This window comes from Sprattus sprattus, assembly GCF_963457725.1.
Source record: "Sprattus sprattus genome assembly, chromosome: 9".
Classification (NCBI taxonomy): domain Eukaryota; kingdom Metazoa; phylum Chordata; class Actinopteri; order Clupeiformes; family Clupeidae; genus Sprattus; species Sprattus sprattus.
Genome location: NC_137928.1, coordinates 31,009,896 through 31,025,621, shown reverse-complemented (window position 1 = coordinate 31,025,621; position 15,726 = coordinate 31,009,896). Strand labels below are relative to the sequence as shown.

Here is a 15,726-nt window from a genome sequence, read left to right as displayed (position 1 = left end):
AAAACGGAAAGTCACAGGTTCGATCCCCACTAGTGGCAACCATGGCCCAAGTTGCTTAAAGGTACCGTATGTAACAATTGTACCTTAAAATAACAGCTTGAAAAAAATTGTGTCGCTACAATGACTTTTAATAGGGCGATTTCCGCCTCCTTCACTGCCATCGGGGGTCTGTACTCAAATTACTACGCTATGTAACTTTCTTGGCAATGCCCGCCGCTCGGGTGGAAGTAGTTCGACCTGCTTTCTGGCTAGCTTATAATAAATTACACGTTCCAATGTCATTACACTTTCTAATGTAAATTCTGAATTTGTAGCTTTTTGGTGTTACAATATTGTATTAGATCGCACGTAGGCGACTCCACATTCAAACACTTAGAAAACATTGTAGGCTCAAAACACGATCGGTATTTCTTCTAAACTAAATGTTGTCATTCTTTTGGTTGAATTAGCATTCATCTCCGATATCACAATGAATAAAACTCTGCAGTCATATTTCTGTAAAATCTTTGAATATTCTTACCTCGGTTGACATATTCGCTGTTTTCTGATCACGTCTTCACTGACTCCACTCACCGGTATACAAGTGAATGTGTTTTTACGACACTGGAGTAAACGTTAATACTAGTAAAAACCTTTAGGGGGAGCTCAAAGGGAATCCTGCATATTATGCCTTTAACGACTGTTAACGACTCTTAATGACTGTTATCAGAGTAAGCCTGACTCTGTATAATTACATGCCAGAAACGAATCTCAAGAACATTAAGGTGAAATAATAATATATAAGTTAGGAACATTACACATAGCCTAAGTTAAAACTTTTAAACACATACCACCATAAACATGTGAGATAATTCGACAAGAGACATTGAAAGACAGCTAACTCACTGCTTCGTCAAATAAGAGAGATCAACTATATATATATATACGGAAACCACTTACAGATTCCGATTAGCTAAATTTGCGTCTGGATGGAAAGGTGTTATCTTTCCCCATCCCACCCATGCTAAGCCATTTCTAGCATAACATGCGATCTACCGTAGAAAACAGAAGGCAGGCGATTTTTTTTTATCAGTTCTCACCACACAACGACGTCTTATCTTTGCTCCTTGAATGTCCAGTGGTGTAGTCCAGTGTATACGCAGGTATACGGAGTATACCCATTATTACCCACTTATTTTTCAGTCAGCATTGGGTAAACCCACTTCTCAAAACAGGGTGTTTATCCTGTGCTGTATGAATAAATAAAAAGTATACCCACTTCTCCAGGGACCACTACACCACTGTGAATGTCGATATGTAATGGTATGGTGTTATTGAAACTTACTACGTGTAAAAAAGACTAGAAATTGAACGTTTATTATTCGAGTCTAAAGTTTCTAATGTTGCCTCGGGCGCCTTTACGTGAACATAATTAAAACGTCACATAAGTCCACTAAACAATTCCCAATTCGCACGCTCAAGTAACAGAAGAGAAATACCCCAGAGGAGGGAGGAATGATAAACCAGGTACTTGGTCGCACCGACGAGCTAGATCCTTACCAGCAACGTGGCTAAGCGGTTAGACACAGGTAGGCTACACAGTACCATTAACCTGAAGAGGGCAGGTTCGAAGCTCGGCGAAGTTCGTGCAAGATTTCAAAATTTACCTAAAAAGACACAGGTTAGATATTCACGAGTGGCAAACATGTCCCAAGTTGCGAAATGACTATCTCAATATCAGAGTAAGCCCGACTCTGTATAATTACATGCCAAAAGTGAATCTCAAGAACATTACAGAGAGGAAGCTCCGGAATATGAGTGGAACAGCCTCCAAAGTAGCCTACATTGCAAGAATCGTGATATCCCCGAAATCAAAACCCTAAAGACAGAACTCTGAAAACGGAAGGCAAATCAAGAAATGTGATAACCCCGGAGCAAAACCCTAAAGACAGAATATTAATTAAATTATTATCGTGTACATTTTAATTTCGTTTTTATGGGGCAATAGCTGTAAATGGGAGGGGATACGTTTTGTCAGTTGAAAGCTGACCTCTAGACAGAATCTCATTCCGTCTCATCACAAGACGTTTTAATTCAATTCCTTGTCGTTTTCAACCAATGGCTGCAGCAGGGTGTGTGTGGCTAGACTGCTGACAGTCAATATGCTAATAAGAGCATTTCGCACCTCTGTCAGCGGGAGGTGAGAATGCTAAACACATCGGCCCCCCTCCCCTCACAGGTTCCTTCCCGGGAAATTCCGTCAGTATGCGGCAGACGGATATTTCAGGGGAATGTCCGCGATCAGCCAGGAATGGTGATCATTCGCGGCTGTATCACAGCGTATACGGGCCCGATAATATTGCTTTTCGTGCAGTGAAAGAAAGAGTGAGAGAGAGAGAGAGAGAGACAGAGAGAGAGAGAGAGAGAGAGAGAGAGAGAGAGAGAGAGAGAGAGAGAGAGAGAGTCACGGGACAGCGGTGAAGCTGCTGACAAGGCTGAGAGTAGCAGTAGTGTGTGGATCAGTGCTTTCTGTTGACTGGGGGTCAGCACTTTAGAGAGAGACAACGGCAAACACACAACACTCCCTGCCATAGTGACAGCTCTAATACTGACAGCATCTGACACACACAGCACAAACACACAGCACAAACACACATCACAAACACAACCACAACCACAAACACACATCACTCCCTGCCATAGTGACAGCTCTAATACTGACATCATCTGACACACACCAAAAACACACATTACACACACACACAAACACATCAGAAACGCACAACACAAACACTCAACACAAATACACAACACAAACACACAACACACACCACAAACACACATCACAAACACACCACAAACACACACCACAAACACACAACACAAACACAAACACACAACACAAACACACAACACTACCTGCCATATTTACAGCTCTTCTACTGAGAGCTTCTGACACACACCACAGGCATTTGAGGATTGGTATACTGTGCTGTCTGATATGACACCTTACTATATGACTTGTAAACTAGGTAATGAGCAAATTCAAATTTAAAATGCCACTCTTACTTTTGGAACACGAACACTCCAAGCACGACGGCGAAGGAGATGACATCTGTGGCAATCCAAATCAGACAGTACTCATCCGGACTCTGCAGGAAGATTCACACTTGCAATGAAGACATGTGAACAGTAGGTGGCAGTATATCACAGGTTAACTGACTGTTATACCCATAAAATCACATTTGCTGAACACCAAATAATCTCATACAATACATTATACACAAAAATGTTTTATAATCAACCCCAACAAATCAAATGCAAATGATATGCTCTTCTATCAGTAAGTGACATGGCCTGATGGTTTAACAGAGACGGAGCTTAACCCTAACCTTGGGTCTGAGGTAGCAAACTGGCTCCCTGCTAGGATGGGCAGGGCAGAGCAAAAGCACTGGTAAGAGAAGGAGAGACGGTGGAATGGAGAGGTGTGGCTGCCGCACTGCTGCCACCACTTTGCCTGCCCCACTAGAGGGCGCTGTTTGCTAACCCTACAAACCTAAGGGACATGAGTGTGAGTGTGAGTGTGTGTGTAGGTGTGTGTGTGTAGGTGTGTATGTGTAGGTGTATAGGTGTGTAGGTGTGTGTGTGTGTAGGTGTGTAGGTGTGTAGGTGTGTGTGTGTGTGTGTGCGCGTGTGCGTGCGTGCGTGCGTGCGTGCGTGTGTGTGTGTGTGTGTGCGTGTGCGTGTGTGTAGTGGGGGGGTGGGGTGTCAGAGAGACAGACTAATAGCGGAGTGGGGGTATGCAGAGAAGGGCAGGGGAGATGAATGCATGCGTGGGGTCTCACCATGAGCCAGACGGGGGCGTGCATCTTGAGCAGGGCGTGTGGGGCCTCTGAAGAGATGGAGGGCACCCCACTGCACCAGAGCACAGAGAAAAGCCAAGGCTCATTCACCGTGTACAGCGTCAGGCTGATGTTGTGACTGGAGAACTCCCTGTGTCAGAGGAGGAGAGACCAGAGAACACATATTTACTAGACAGATTTATCTGGCTCTGCTGATCTAGCTTTTGCTGCCTCGTGCTGCTATTGGTTGGCCTGTGGATAATCCCATGCGGTGAGTGGAGTGAGGAGAGGAGAGGAGCGGAGGGGAGCAGCCCTACCGGATGTCGCGCTCGTTGGCCTGGTTGTAGCGCAGGAGCAGGTGGCTGATGCCCCTCTCATGCAGCTCCTCCACCGGACGCTTCTCCAGAGACGTCTGCTGGAAGCCTGGAGCCGCCGCCTCCACAAACCCCCTCCCCCACTCCTCCGTCCACATCACCTGCAGCACAGAGAGAGAGAGAGAGGGCCAAGAGAGAGAGAGGGAGAGAGGGAATCAGTGTGAGGAAACAGGAGAAATGTATAGATCGAGTGAGTGAGTGAACGTATGAAGGAATGCCTTTATGAATTTTATTTGGTTGCTAATCTGATACTGCATGGAGAGGATGTGTTGTCCTTTCCTGCTGAGCACAAGTATGACATGTCAACCTATGGCTGGAGCTAAATGATATTCATGCTTTTAAAGTGCACTCCTCAAGTGATGGTAACCAGGCAACTCTCCACTGATATTCTCATTTTAGAATTTTACCATCTACTCAACCCACGTGGTTGCCAAAGAATCTTTATTTGGCACCAACCAAAAATAAAGAGCTTTGGAGACAATTAACTGTATGAAATTAAGAGAACGGGACAAATGTTCCCTAATAATCCCTCAGAAAACAACCCCTCTCTCTCTCTCTCAGAAAACTAACCCTAACCCTAACTCCCTCTCTCCAATCCCACCCTGACCTTCCCATCTCCACCCCCTCCACTGGTACCATGTGCTGAGGGATCCCAGACAGGCGGATGCTCCCCAGGGTGTCGTTGAGCCAGCTCTGGTGGCGGGGGTGCTCGGGCGGGGGGCGGCGCAGGCGGAGGATGGCCGTGCGGTTGGAGGAGGCGGCCAGGCGGAGCATGTGCTGCAGACTGCACACACGCTGGCTCTCCACCTGCCGCAGCTCCCGCGGAGACATCGACTGCACCGTCCAGAAGGGGTCATCCTGCAGACACCAGTCACACACAGCAATAATGGAGAGCCAGAGTGTGTGTATATACAGTACCTTGCGTAAGTATTCACCCCCTTGGATGTTTTACCCTTTTATGGCTTTTATAAATCAGTCATGGTCAATATAAGTTGGCTTTTTGGACAAAAAAAATCACAAAATAGCTCTCTTTAATGTCAAAGTGAAAATATATTTCTACACAGTTATGTAAATTAAATACAAATATGTAATGAAAATAAGTGATTGCATAAGTATTCACCCCCTTTATCACCCCCTTTATATAGACTGACCTAATTCAACAGAGGTCCAGCCAATTGGTGCTAGAAGTCTCACAATTAGTGATATGGGGATCAGTGTGCAGTAAATGTGTCTCAAGTGATTGTAGTATAACGACACCTGTGTCTGGAAGGTCTATTCACTGGTCAGTATTCAGTAATCAGTATTCCTGGCTACTGTTACAACATGAAGACCACAGATCACCCTAAGAAACTCAGAGAAAAGGTTATTGAAAAGTACAGGTCAGGGGAAGGATACAAAAAAATGTACAAGGCACTTAACATCCCCTGAAATTCTGTTCAATCCATCATCAAGAAATGGAAGGAATATGGCACATGTGTAAATCTGCCTAGATCAGGCCGTCCTTACAAACTGAGTGACCATGCAAGAAGGAAACTAGTAAGAGAGGCCACCAAGACACCTATGACTACTCTGAAGAAGTTTCAAGCTTCAGCAGCTGGTATGGGAGAGACTCTGCATACCACCACTGTTGCCTTGGTTCTTCACCAATCAAAGCTTCATTGAAGAGAGCCACTGTTGAAAAAATGCTCCACTTTGGTCTCATCAAACCACAGAACCTTCTTCCACTTGACCATGGAGACTTCCACATGCCTTTTGGCGAACTGTAGTCGATCCTTTTTTTCAACAGTGGCTCTCTTCCATAAAGCTTAGATTGGTGAAGAACCAAGGCAACAGTGGTGGTATGCAGAGTTTCTCCGATCTCAACTGCTGAAGCTTGAAACTTCTTCAGAGTAGTCATAGGTCTATTGGTGGCCTATCTTACTAGTCTCCTTCTTGAACGGCCCCTCAGTTTGTGAGGACGGCCTGATCTAGGCAGATTTACACATGTGCCACAATCCATCCATTTCTTGATGATGGATTTAACAGAATTCCAGGGGATGTTTAGTGCCTTGGACATTTTTTTGTATCCTTCCCCTGACTTATACTTTTCAACAACCTTTTCTCTGAGTTGCTTAGAGTGATCTTGGGTCTTAATGGTTTAACAATAGCCAGTAATACTGATTACTGAATACTGACCAGTGAATGGACCTTCCAGACACAGGTGTCGTTATACTACAATCACTTGAGACACATTCACTGCACACTGACCCCCATTACACAAATTGTGAGACTTCTAGCACCAATTGGCTGGACCTCTGTTGAATTAGGTCAGTCTATACAAAGGGGGTGATAAAGGGGGTGAATACTTATGCAAGCACTTATTTTCATTACATATTTGTATTTAATTTACATAACTGTGTAGAAATATATTTTCACTTTGACATTAAAGAGAGCTATTTTGTGAATTTTTTTGTCCAAAAAGCCAACTTATATTGACCATGACTGATTTATAAAAGCCATAAAAGGGTAAAACATCCAAGGGGGTGAATACTTACGCAAGGTACTGTATATACAGTATATCAGTATGTACATTTGCTGCACTTTTTGCAATGGGTTGACCATATTATGGATGTTTCTTGCTGACTTCAGCACTTTTACTGTGTTACCCCCCCCCCCCCCCCCCCCATGCTGTTCAAGAATAAATATTTAGTGTAGTCAAGTGAAAGTACTGCACAGCAGCTTTTTCTCCATCCGTTGCTTCTTGTTGACAAGAGGAATTCTCTGAGGTGTTGATTATCTGGTGCACTTCCCCTGGCCTACAACGTGGATGGTAAAGAGCTACTGCATGACTTGGATGCTGATACCTTACCTTGATGAACCAGTGGCCTGCATTGAGAGAGAGGAGGTCTGTCCAGTTGAAGAGGGATGCATCATCAAACTGCCGCTCAGGAAACATTTGCTCCACATCTGTAGTCCTCCTGAGGGTGCTGTCCCGCATCAGGAAGGGTACACCATCCAGACTGGTGGGACAACACACAAGCACACAATTACACTCAAACACACACAGAAACACATGTGAAGGGTACACCATCCAGACTGGTGGGACAACACACAAGCACACAATTACACTCAAACACACACAGAAACACATGTGAAGGGTACACCATCCAGACTGGTGGGACAACACACAAGCACACAATTACACTCAAACACACACAGAAACACATGTGAAGGGTACACCATCCAGACTGGTGGGACAACACACAAGCACACAATTACACTCAAACACACACAGAAACACATGTGAAGGGTACACCACCCAGACTGGTGGGACAACACACAAGCACACAATTACACTCACTCACTCACATTCATGTGAAAAGAAATGCACACACAATGGCATAAATACATCTAAAATCATCAGGCACATATAACAAACATACAAGCAGACAGACAGACACACAGACAATAACAAACAACCTCACTGCAATCAAAGAATCAGAATCAACCACCAATTAGAACCCTGTAGTCATAGCGATGCTGGGAACCAAAAGCTACTATTTGGACCTCATCCTTGTGCTCTTCTCACTAAAGACTGTATGCCCTCCCCAACACATGGGTCACCTGCACACCCTGCCCCAAGAGGCTGCCGTCTCTGTCTCTCTCTGTGTGGAGCCATGGGTCACCTGCACACCCTGCCCCGAGAGTCTCTCTCTCTCTCTCTCTCTCTCTCTCTCTCTCTCTCTCTCTCGAATAGATACATAAAAAAGTAGTCATTACAATTCATTAATTATAATAATTACATAAAGAATAATAAAAAGTGGACGTGCGAGTGGTGTGCTGCGCTGCGAGAGACGCGTGAGTGAAACTGTTGTCTGTGACAGAGACTTTTCTTCTAACTTTATCTGCTGTGCGTTGCATTTATTTATTTGTTTGTATATAGCATAATTATTTGTCAAAAAAAAGTTTTGTGCGCTGTGTTACTTAAGTTGCGGGGGTGCGCTTCAGCACTTGCTGGTCGACCACCTGCACCGCGTTTGTGAACAATGGAGTCTTTTGCGTGTTTGACGAGGTGTCACGCAAATAGGGTAGAATCCCAGGTCGGAGTGGATTAGGTCTTCCCTGATACCTGTACTTCCCCTTAGCAGTCCTTTCCGAAAGATACTTCTTTCTAATGTTCCACCCTTCCTCAGTGATGAGCAGATTGTTAAAGAATTGTCTCTTTTTGGCAAAATGGTGTTGCCGATAAAGATGTTACCCGTTGGCTGTAAATCGTCTAAATTAAAGCATCTTCTGTCTTTCCGTAGGCAGGTTTACATGGTTCTCACTGGTAATCGGAGCGCGCTGGATGTTAAAATAAGTTTCAATGTTGGTGGTTTCAACTACCTCGTGTTTGTAACTTCAAACGTGGCTATTAAGTGCTTCCAAATGTGGAGAAGTCGGACATCAGAGGCAGGACTGTGACAGGGGTGGGAACACAGGTCAGGCTGGACAGGGCAAAGCGCAGGGAGAAGCTGCGGGCGCAGCGGACTCTGCGAAGCCCACGAGCGAGGCTACAACACCAGAGCCTCATACGCCTGATTCCCCTGTTAGCTCTCCCAAAGCATCCACAAATGGTTCATATACTGACGACATTACTGCTACAATGCCTGGTGAGATTGAGACTCTCATGACTGGTCCTACTGTGCCTACTCCTTCCGCAAACGAGTCATTCAAATCGGACTCATTTGCGGCCGAAGTGTCTGCGCCTCCCGTAGGGCATAGCCCTGAGACACCAGTTGAAACCGGGTTAGGGGAGGAGGGTGTTGGGGTGGAGACTGCTGATAAACCTGAGTCAGCCGAGGCCGTATCTGTACCTATCTCTGGTGGTCAGATTGCGCAGCCTCTTGATGAGTTGATACATAAGGAAGTCGCTGAAATGGAGACTGAGTTTAAAAACCCAGCATGCAAAAGAAAATTGAAAGATGAAGAAAACGAGCAAGTAAAGGTTAAAAGGGGAGAAAGTGGATTTGAAGGCTCGGCTGAGGCTGAGGACTACACCTCTGACTCTAGCTGGTCGGGTTGCTCTCAAATGGATTTATCAACGGTGGTTTATACAGCGGAAGAATTCATGCAGTTTCTCATAAAAACTAAGGGGCATAGAGAGGTCCGTGTTGTAGACTATTTTCCGAATAAAGAGCATTTTGTTAGGGATGACACGTTCTGGTTGAGAGAGGGCGAGATCCCTAAGCCAGAGTATTATCGGCTTCGGAAAAAAGTCAGTGAAGTGCGGAAAGAGTTGCGTAGCAGGAATGTTGCCAGCTGATTTGGTTGTTTATCATATTTTTTTATTTGAAGTTGTCCCTAATGCTGCGAGCTCAACTTGACAGTCAAGATGATGACTTTTTCTTTTAGTACTATTAATGTAAATGGTGCAAGGGACATTAAAAAGAGGATGTTGCTTTACGAACTAATGAGTTTAAAGCGCATAGACGTGCTGTTTGTGCAAGAAACGCACAGCGACGGACAAAATGAAATTGATTGGAAAAGGGAGTGGGATGGTTTGTCTGTTTTAAGTCACAAATCTTCGACAAGTGGCGGTGTGGCCATCTTATTTTCTAAGCATTTCATGTCACTTCACTTTGAAGTAGAAGAGATTGTCAAAGGACACTGCTTAAAGGTTGTGGTAAAGTTTGAGGATACGACTATGTCTTTTTTGAATATATACGCGCCCACAGTAGGGGCAGACAGGCTTTTGTTCCTTAATGCAGTTGGTGACTCTTTGAGTAAGTTAAATGCTGACTGCTTGCTATTTTTAGCTGGTGACTTTAATTGTACTGAGAATGACTACTTGGACAGGAATCATTTGGAGCCACATTCTGCTTCTAAGAAGGCTCTCAAACAGATAATTGAAGCTTATGACCTTTGTGATGTTTGGAGGAATCTCCACCCAGACATAAAACAGTTTACATGGACACACTGCAGAGACAACCACATGTCCCTGGCAAGGTTGGATAGAGTCTATGTCTTTAGCCATCAGAATAGCTCTGTAAAGTCCTGTAGAATGTTTCCAGTTAGTTTCTCAGATCACAGTGCAGTTATCTGCTGTGCAAGTCTAACACCCTTTAAGCCTTGCAACGCCTATTGGCATTTCAATGCAACTCTTGTAGAGGACAAACGTTTTTTAGGAATTTTCACTTTATTTTGGGAGAATATAAAAAACAGAAAAGAACATACTCCTCCCTGCAACTGTGGGGGGACTGTGGAGAAGTCTTAATAAGGCAGCTTTGTCAGCAGAGACACTCTAAATGTGACAAAAGAAGTATCTCAGTCTTGAGGACTCTTGAGAGGGAAATTCTGGGCAAACAAGACTTAGTAGCATCCTCTCATAATGAAGAACATATTAATGCTCTCAGGTGTAAAAAGAAAATGCTTGATGATCGCAAGAGAGCGGTTGGTTTCTATGCTGATTTGTTTAAGTGTGAACTAAATGATATGGAGGCTGTAGCTTGCACTTATTATGATGATCTACCGAAGGTAGAAGATGAGTCTGCTACAAAACTGGAGGAGCCAGTGACCCTAGGTGAGCTCCATTCTGCACTCATGCGGATGGAAAATGGGAGATCGGCTGGGGGAGATGGCCTGACAGTGGAGTTCTTTAAAGCATACTGGGGGCTAATTGGGCAGGACCTATAAGAGGTCCTGGTGGATAGTCTTGATAAGGGGTTATTGCCACTAAGTTGTAGAAGAGCTGCCATCGCCCTGCTACCCAAGAAGGGGGATTTACGAAACATAGCAAACTGGCGGCCCGTCTCACTCTTGTGTGTGGACTTTAACATTTTGTCTAAAACCCTGGCTACAAGGATGCGTAATGTAATTGGTCAAGTAGTTCATATTGATCACACTCAATACCTCAAAGATCAATTTTTGATAATGTTGCACTAATACGTGATCTCCTGGACTTTTCACGCTTAACTGGCGTTAAGGCGGGTCTAATATCTCTAGACCAACAGAAAGCCTTTGATAGGGTTGAACATTCTTTGGCAAACTCTTGAAGCCTTTGGTTTTGGTCCTTGATTCAGGGCCATGATTGAGACCATGTACAGAGGCATTGCAAGTGCTTTGAAAATCAATGGGGGGTTGAGTGCTCCCTTTAAAGTAAGCAGAGGAATCAGGCAGGGGTGTGCCATGTCTGGAATGCTGTACTCCCTTGCTATCGAGCCTTTACTCCATAAGCTTCGAACTGAGTTACAAGGTTTTTCAATACCTCATTGTAATAGCAGACTGTGTCTGTCTGCATATGCAGATGATTTAGTTGTTGCTGTAAATGGAAATGAAGATGTTGATAAACTTGAATGTATTGTGCATGATTTTAAAAAGTTTTCATCAGCTGCAGTAAACCGTGCCAAAAGTGAAGCTTTGCTAATGGGGAACTGGGGTGGGCAGCCTCCCAGATTACCTGGTGGGCTGGCATGGAGAAGGGATGGGTTAAAGTATCTTGGTGTGTATTTGGGTAATGATATTTTTTTAAAGAAGAATTGGGATTGTGTTGTGGAAAAGGTCCAGGGTCGTCTTGAAAAATGGAGGTGGATCCTGCCTCAACTATCATACAGGGGGCGGACACTAATAATAAACAACCTGGCCCAAATTCAAAGACATTTAGTGGACTTCTTCTGGGATAAGCTCCACTGGGTCCCTCAAAGTGTGCTCTTTCTGCCCAAGGATGAGGGCGGGCAGGGTCTTATCAACCTAATCAGCAGCCAAGCGACTTACCGTCTGCAGTTTGTCCAGAAACTTTTGTGGGGGCCGAGGGACCTGGTCTGGAGACCTCTCGCCCAGGCAATGCTACGCAGGGTGAATGGAATGCTGATAGACAATGCACTGTTCTTGATGGACCACAAGAGACTCGACCTGAATGAACTGTCATCTTTTTATCAGAGCTGCTTCAAGGCCTTTGGACTCTTTAGGCAAAGCTGGTCGGCAACAGCAACATCACTACACTGGCTGCTTGAAGAACCTGTTACTCTTGGAGCTCGTTTTGACTTGTGTGGGGAAGATAACCCAGGACTAACGAACATTCTGTGTGATTGTAACTGTTTTAATTTAAGAAATGTTGTTGAAAAAGCAGGACATGATTTAAAGAATGCCGGGACCTTGGCCTCTGCTTTAGGGGTGAGGTCTTTGAGGTATGCAAGCAGAGTTCTTGCGAAACTGCTTGGTTTTTTTAATGTTAGAGAGGGAGCCCTTTTAGAGGGTTACTGTTCGGGTAACATGTTGCCAAATGAAGATGATCCCTTTCCTGATTGTGTCCTAAATACAGATTGGCTGGAGCCTGGTTACACTAGTCCCCTGCTTAATCTGGGAATTGATGAAAACCTGAACTTGGCCACTGAAAATGGGAAGGCAGTGTACAAGCTCATGGTAAAAGCCTTAAACAAAAATCATCTAAAGGGCCGCACTGATACAGTGTGGAGGGAGAAGTTAGTGATTGATGGAAAAACTAGACCTGTTTGGAGAGTTTTCTACAAGCCACCATTGACCAAAAGGACAGGAGTTCTTCAATGGAGGATATTGCATGGGGCCATAGCAGTTAATGCTGTTACGGCAGTCATGAACCCTGAGCTGAATGACAAGTGTCTATACTGTAACGAAAGGGAAACTATCTTTCATTGCTTTATGAAATGTACCAGACTAATGCCTATGTTTATTTTTCTTAAAAGTTTACTTAACCCTTTAGGGGTGGTGTGTTCTTTGCAGAGCTTTGTACTTGGTTTCCCTTACAGTCAGAAGCAAAGCGCTAAATGTCAGCTGATCAATTTTATTGTTGGGCAAGCAAAACAAAATGCGTCAAATGACAGATTGCCATGTGGTACCTGTTTTGAGGAATCTGATAATGTCGAGAGTCTCACTTGATTTTTGTTTTTTTAAAGCCATGGATAATTTGGACAGTTTTGTTGAGCAGTGGTGCTGCGAAATTGCTGTGTGCTCAGTTGATAACGATGATTTAGTTTTTAGTTTTTGATGTTTTTGTTTTGAATAATGTGTAAAACTCTGTTTGCCCAATAAAGTTTTTTTTTTTTTAACTCAAAATTCAAAATTCTTGCGTAGTCCACCACACTACTTCCCAGGGATGAACAGTGGGTGAATTTGCCCAGAGAGTCGCCCCTTGTTCTGCCGTTGACAACATAAAGGCCAAGGTCTTGTTTATTTAGTATGTTATCAAAGGTCAGTCTATGTGTACTCACAATGGTGTTTTGTTGGTTTTGTGCGTTTAGGTCTCCCATTAGGAGGATTTTACCAATTGATTGAAATGCAATAATTTCTGATTTTAAGTTTTCAAATGAGGTTTTGGAGTAGTATGGTGATTCATAGGGAGGAATCTCTCTCTCTCTCTCTCGACCTGAGTGGACGTGCGTGTGTGAGCTCCGTGAGTGAGTGTGAGTGAGCAAGTGCTACTTCTAACTTTTCTCCCTTTGTGTGTTGTTTATATGTGTTTAATCATTTAATTATTTTGGTGGCACTTTAGTTTTACAACTACTGGGGTTTTGGTTTAGCTGGGTGTTTGTAAATATCACTTCTTGTTTCCCCGTGGAGTCTGCGACCGGCTTGTTGCTGGGAGTATGGCGGCCGCGGGAAGCATGGATTTTGACAAACTAACTCGCCTACATGGTATCAAAGTTGAATGCACCGCAAGTGTGCAGAATGTTAGTTTGGCGGTTGGCATTTGAATTGGGCACGGTAACGTGAAGTCGGCTTCACGAATGAATAATGCGGTGGTGTTGTTTCTCAACACAATTGAGAACGCTAATGAGGTAATTGTGAGGGGTATAGTACTCAATGATTCCTACATGCCAGTCCTCCCACTCAGTACCCCCGCCAAGAAAGTTATAATTTCAAATGTACCCCCGTTCATCAAAGATGAGCTTATTGTTAAAGAGTTGCAACGCTATGGCAAGCTGGTTTCATCTGTTCGAAAAATCCCTCTGGGATGTAAATCGCCCCTACTTCGACATCTAGTGTCTTTTAGAAGGCAAGCATACATGGTCCTAAATAGTGGCATGGAGGAGATTGAGCTTGTGTTCAAATTAAGGGTGGACGGGTTCGATTATGTGGTGTATGCAACGTCAGACACTGCGTTGAAATGTTTCAGTTGCGGTGGAATAGGACACATCGGGCGTTTTTGTCCCGGTAAAAAGGGCAACACAAAGGAGGACACTCCAGCCAAAACCAATGTGGCTGAGTCCCCCATAGTTGTTCCCCCAGACACTGAGGTAGAACCCTCGGAGGATGGGACCGAGGGAAGCGGACTTGAGGGGGGGCTTCAGTCCGTAGTGGATCTGATTGTGCTTTGCCCCGAAGCCGTGGCCGGTGATTCGGTGCTGATTGAGCCAGCCGTGGCAGAGGTAGCTGCGGCTGGACCAGGTGAAACTGCTAATGAGAAGGGGCATTCAGTAAAGACACTGACAGTGCCTCAACCGTAGTGAATGTGGCTCAGGCTGAGGCTATTGACATAGACCCAGTCTTTAAAGTACCGGCGAAGAGAAAGATAGACCCGGTGGAGGTTACCGGGTCTAAAGTGAAAAAAGACACACACACGAGTGGTTATCTGGATAGCGATTGCGAATCCATTGACTCAAACTGGTCCGAGTGTTCGCAGGGAGAGGCACAGCTCTCCAGCGAAGAAACGAAATATACTGCAGAGGCAATTAACAGTTTCCTACGCGACACGAAAGGGTTGCGGAAAGTGGAGGTGGAACTGTATTTTCCTGATTGTTTGCAGTTTGTTAACGATGTTGTCTGTTTCATGAGGGAGGGTGCATTTGAGGATAACGATGTTTTTCGTCTCCGGAAAATATTGAGCAAATTGAGGAAAAAGTTGCGTGATAAAACAACTAAGCCTACTTAGTTTATATGTATGTGTAAGGAAGGGTTTTGTATGACTTGTAATATTGTTTGCTCCTGTGTTGGAATAACTGAGCCTGGTTTCAATTGTGTGTTATAATGTACAGTGATTTTTGTTTTCTGCAAACCAATGGCAAATATTTCTGTGAAAAAACTGTGTGCTCATTTGATGATCATTTCCGTTTGTTTTGAATAAGGTGTACAATACTGTTGGCGTTACTGTTTACAAATAAAAGTTTTTTATAAAATCAAAAAAAAAATCTCTCTCTCTCTCTCTCTCTCAGATTTCCAAATTTCCAATAGCCTCCTCCCCACCGCTGCCCGTCCTATGATACTATCCTGATATATAGTGATACATGAAGTCATTTGTGGACTCATCAGACTCTGCTGCCCTGGGGCTACCTGACCCATTCAGAGAGATACTCACTCAGTCTCCACATGCCTACAGGCTGCTCACTGAGAGAGAGACAGAGAGACAGAGAGAGAGAGAGAGAGAGAGAGAGAGAGAGAGAGAGAGAGAGAGAGAGATACTCACTCACTCTTCACAGGCCTACAGGCTGGTCACTGAGAGAGAGAGAGAGAGAGATACTCACTCATTCTTCACAGGCCTACAGGCTGGCCACTGAGAATCTGGGTCAACAAGAGCTGGCCGGTGAGAATGGGCAGTATTG

At 44.4% G+C, this 15,726-nt stretch overlaps 1 protein-coding gene across 1 annotated transcript in view; it reads right to left on the bottom strand.

Annotated features, from left to right (window-relative positions):
• The window catches only part of gdpd5b (glycerophosphodiester phosphodiesterase domain containing 5b), a gene marked incomplete at both ends in the record, with an annotated part of 66,182 nt that overhangs the window by 3,709 nt on the left and 46,747 nt on the right, over positions 1-15,726 (bottom strand). Inside the window, 5 exons of the mRNA XM_080845393.1 lie at positions 3,049-3,131; positions 3,825-3,972; positions 4,139-4,296; positions 4,832-5,053; positions 7,044-7,194. Of these exons, the coding sequence (XP_080701519.1) occupies positions 3,049-3,131; positions 3,825-3,972; positions 4,139-4,296; positions 4,832-5,053; positions 7,044-7,194 (762 nt within the window). The remainder of the gene's footprint in view (positions 1-3,048; positions 3,132-3,824; positions 3,973-4,138; positions 4,297-4,831; positions 5,054-7,043; positions 7,195-15,726) is intronic.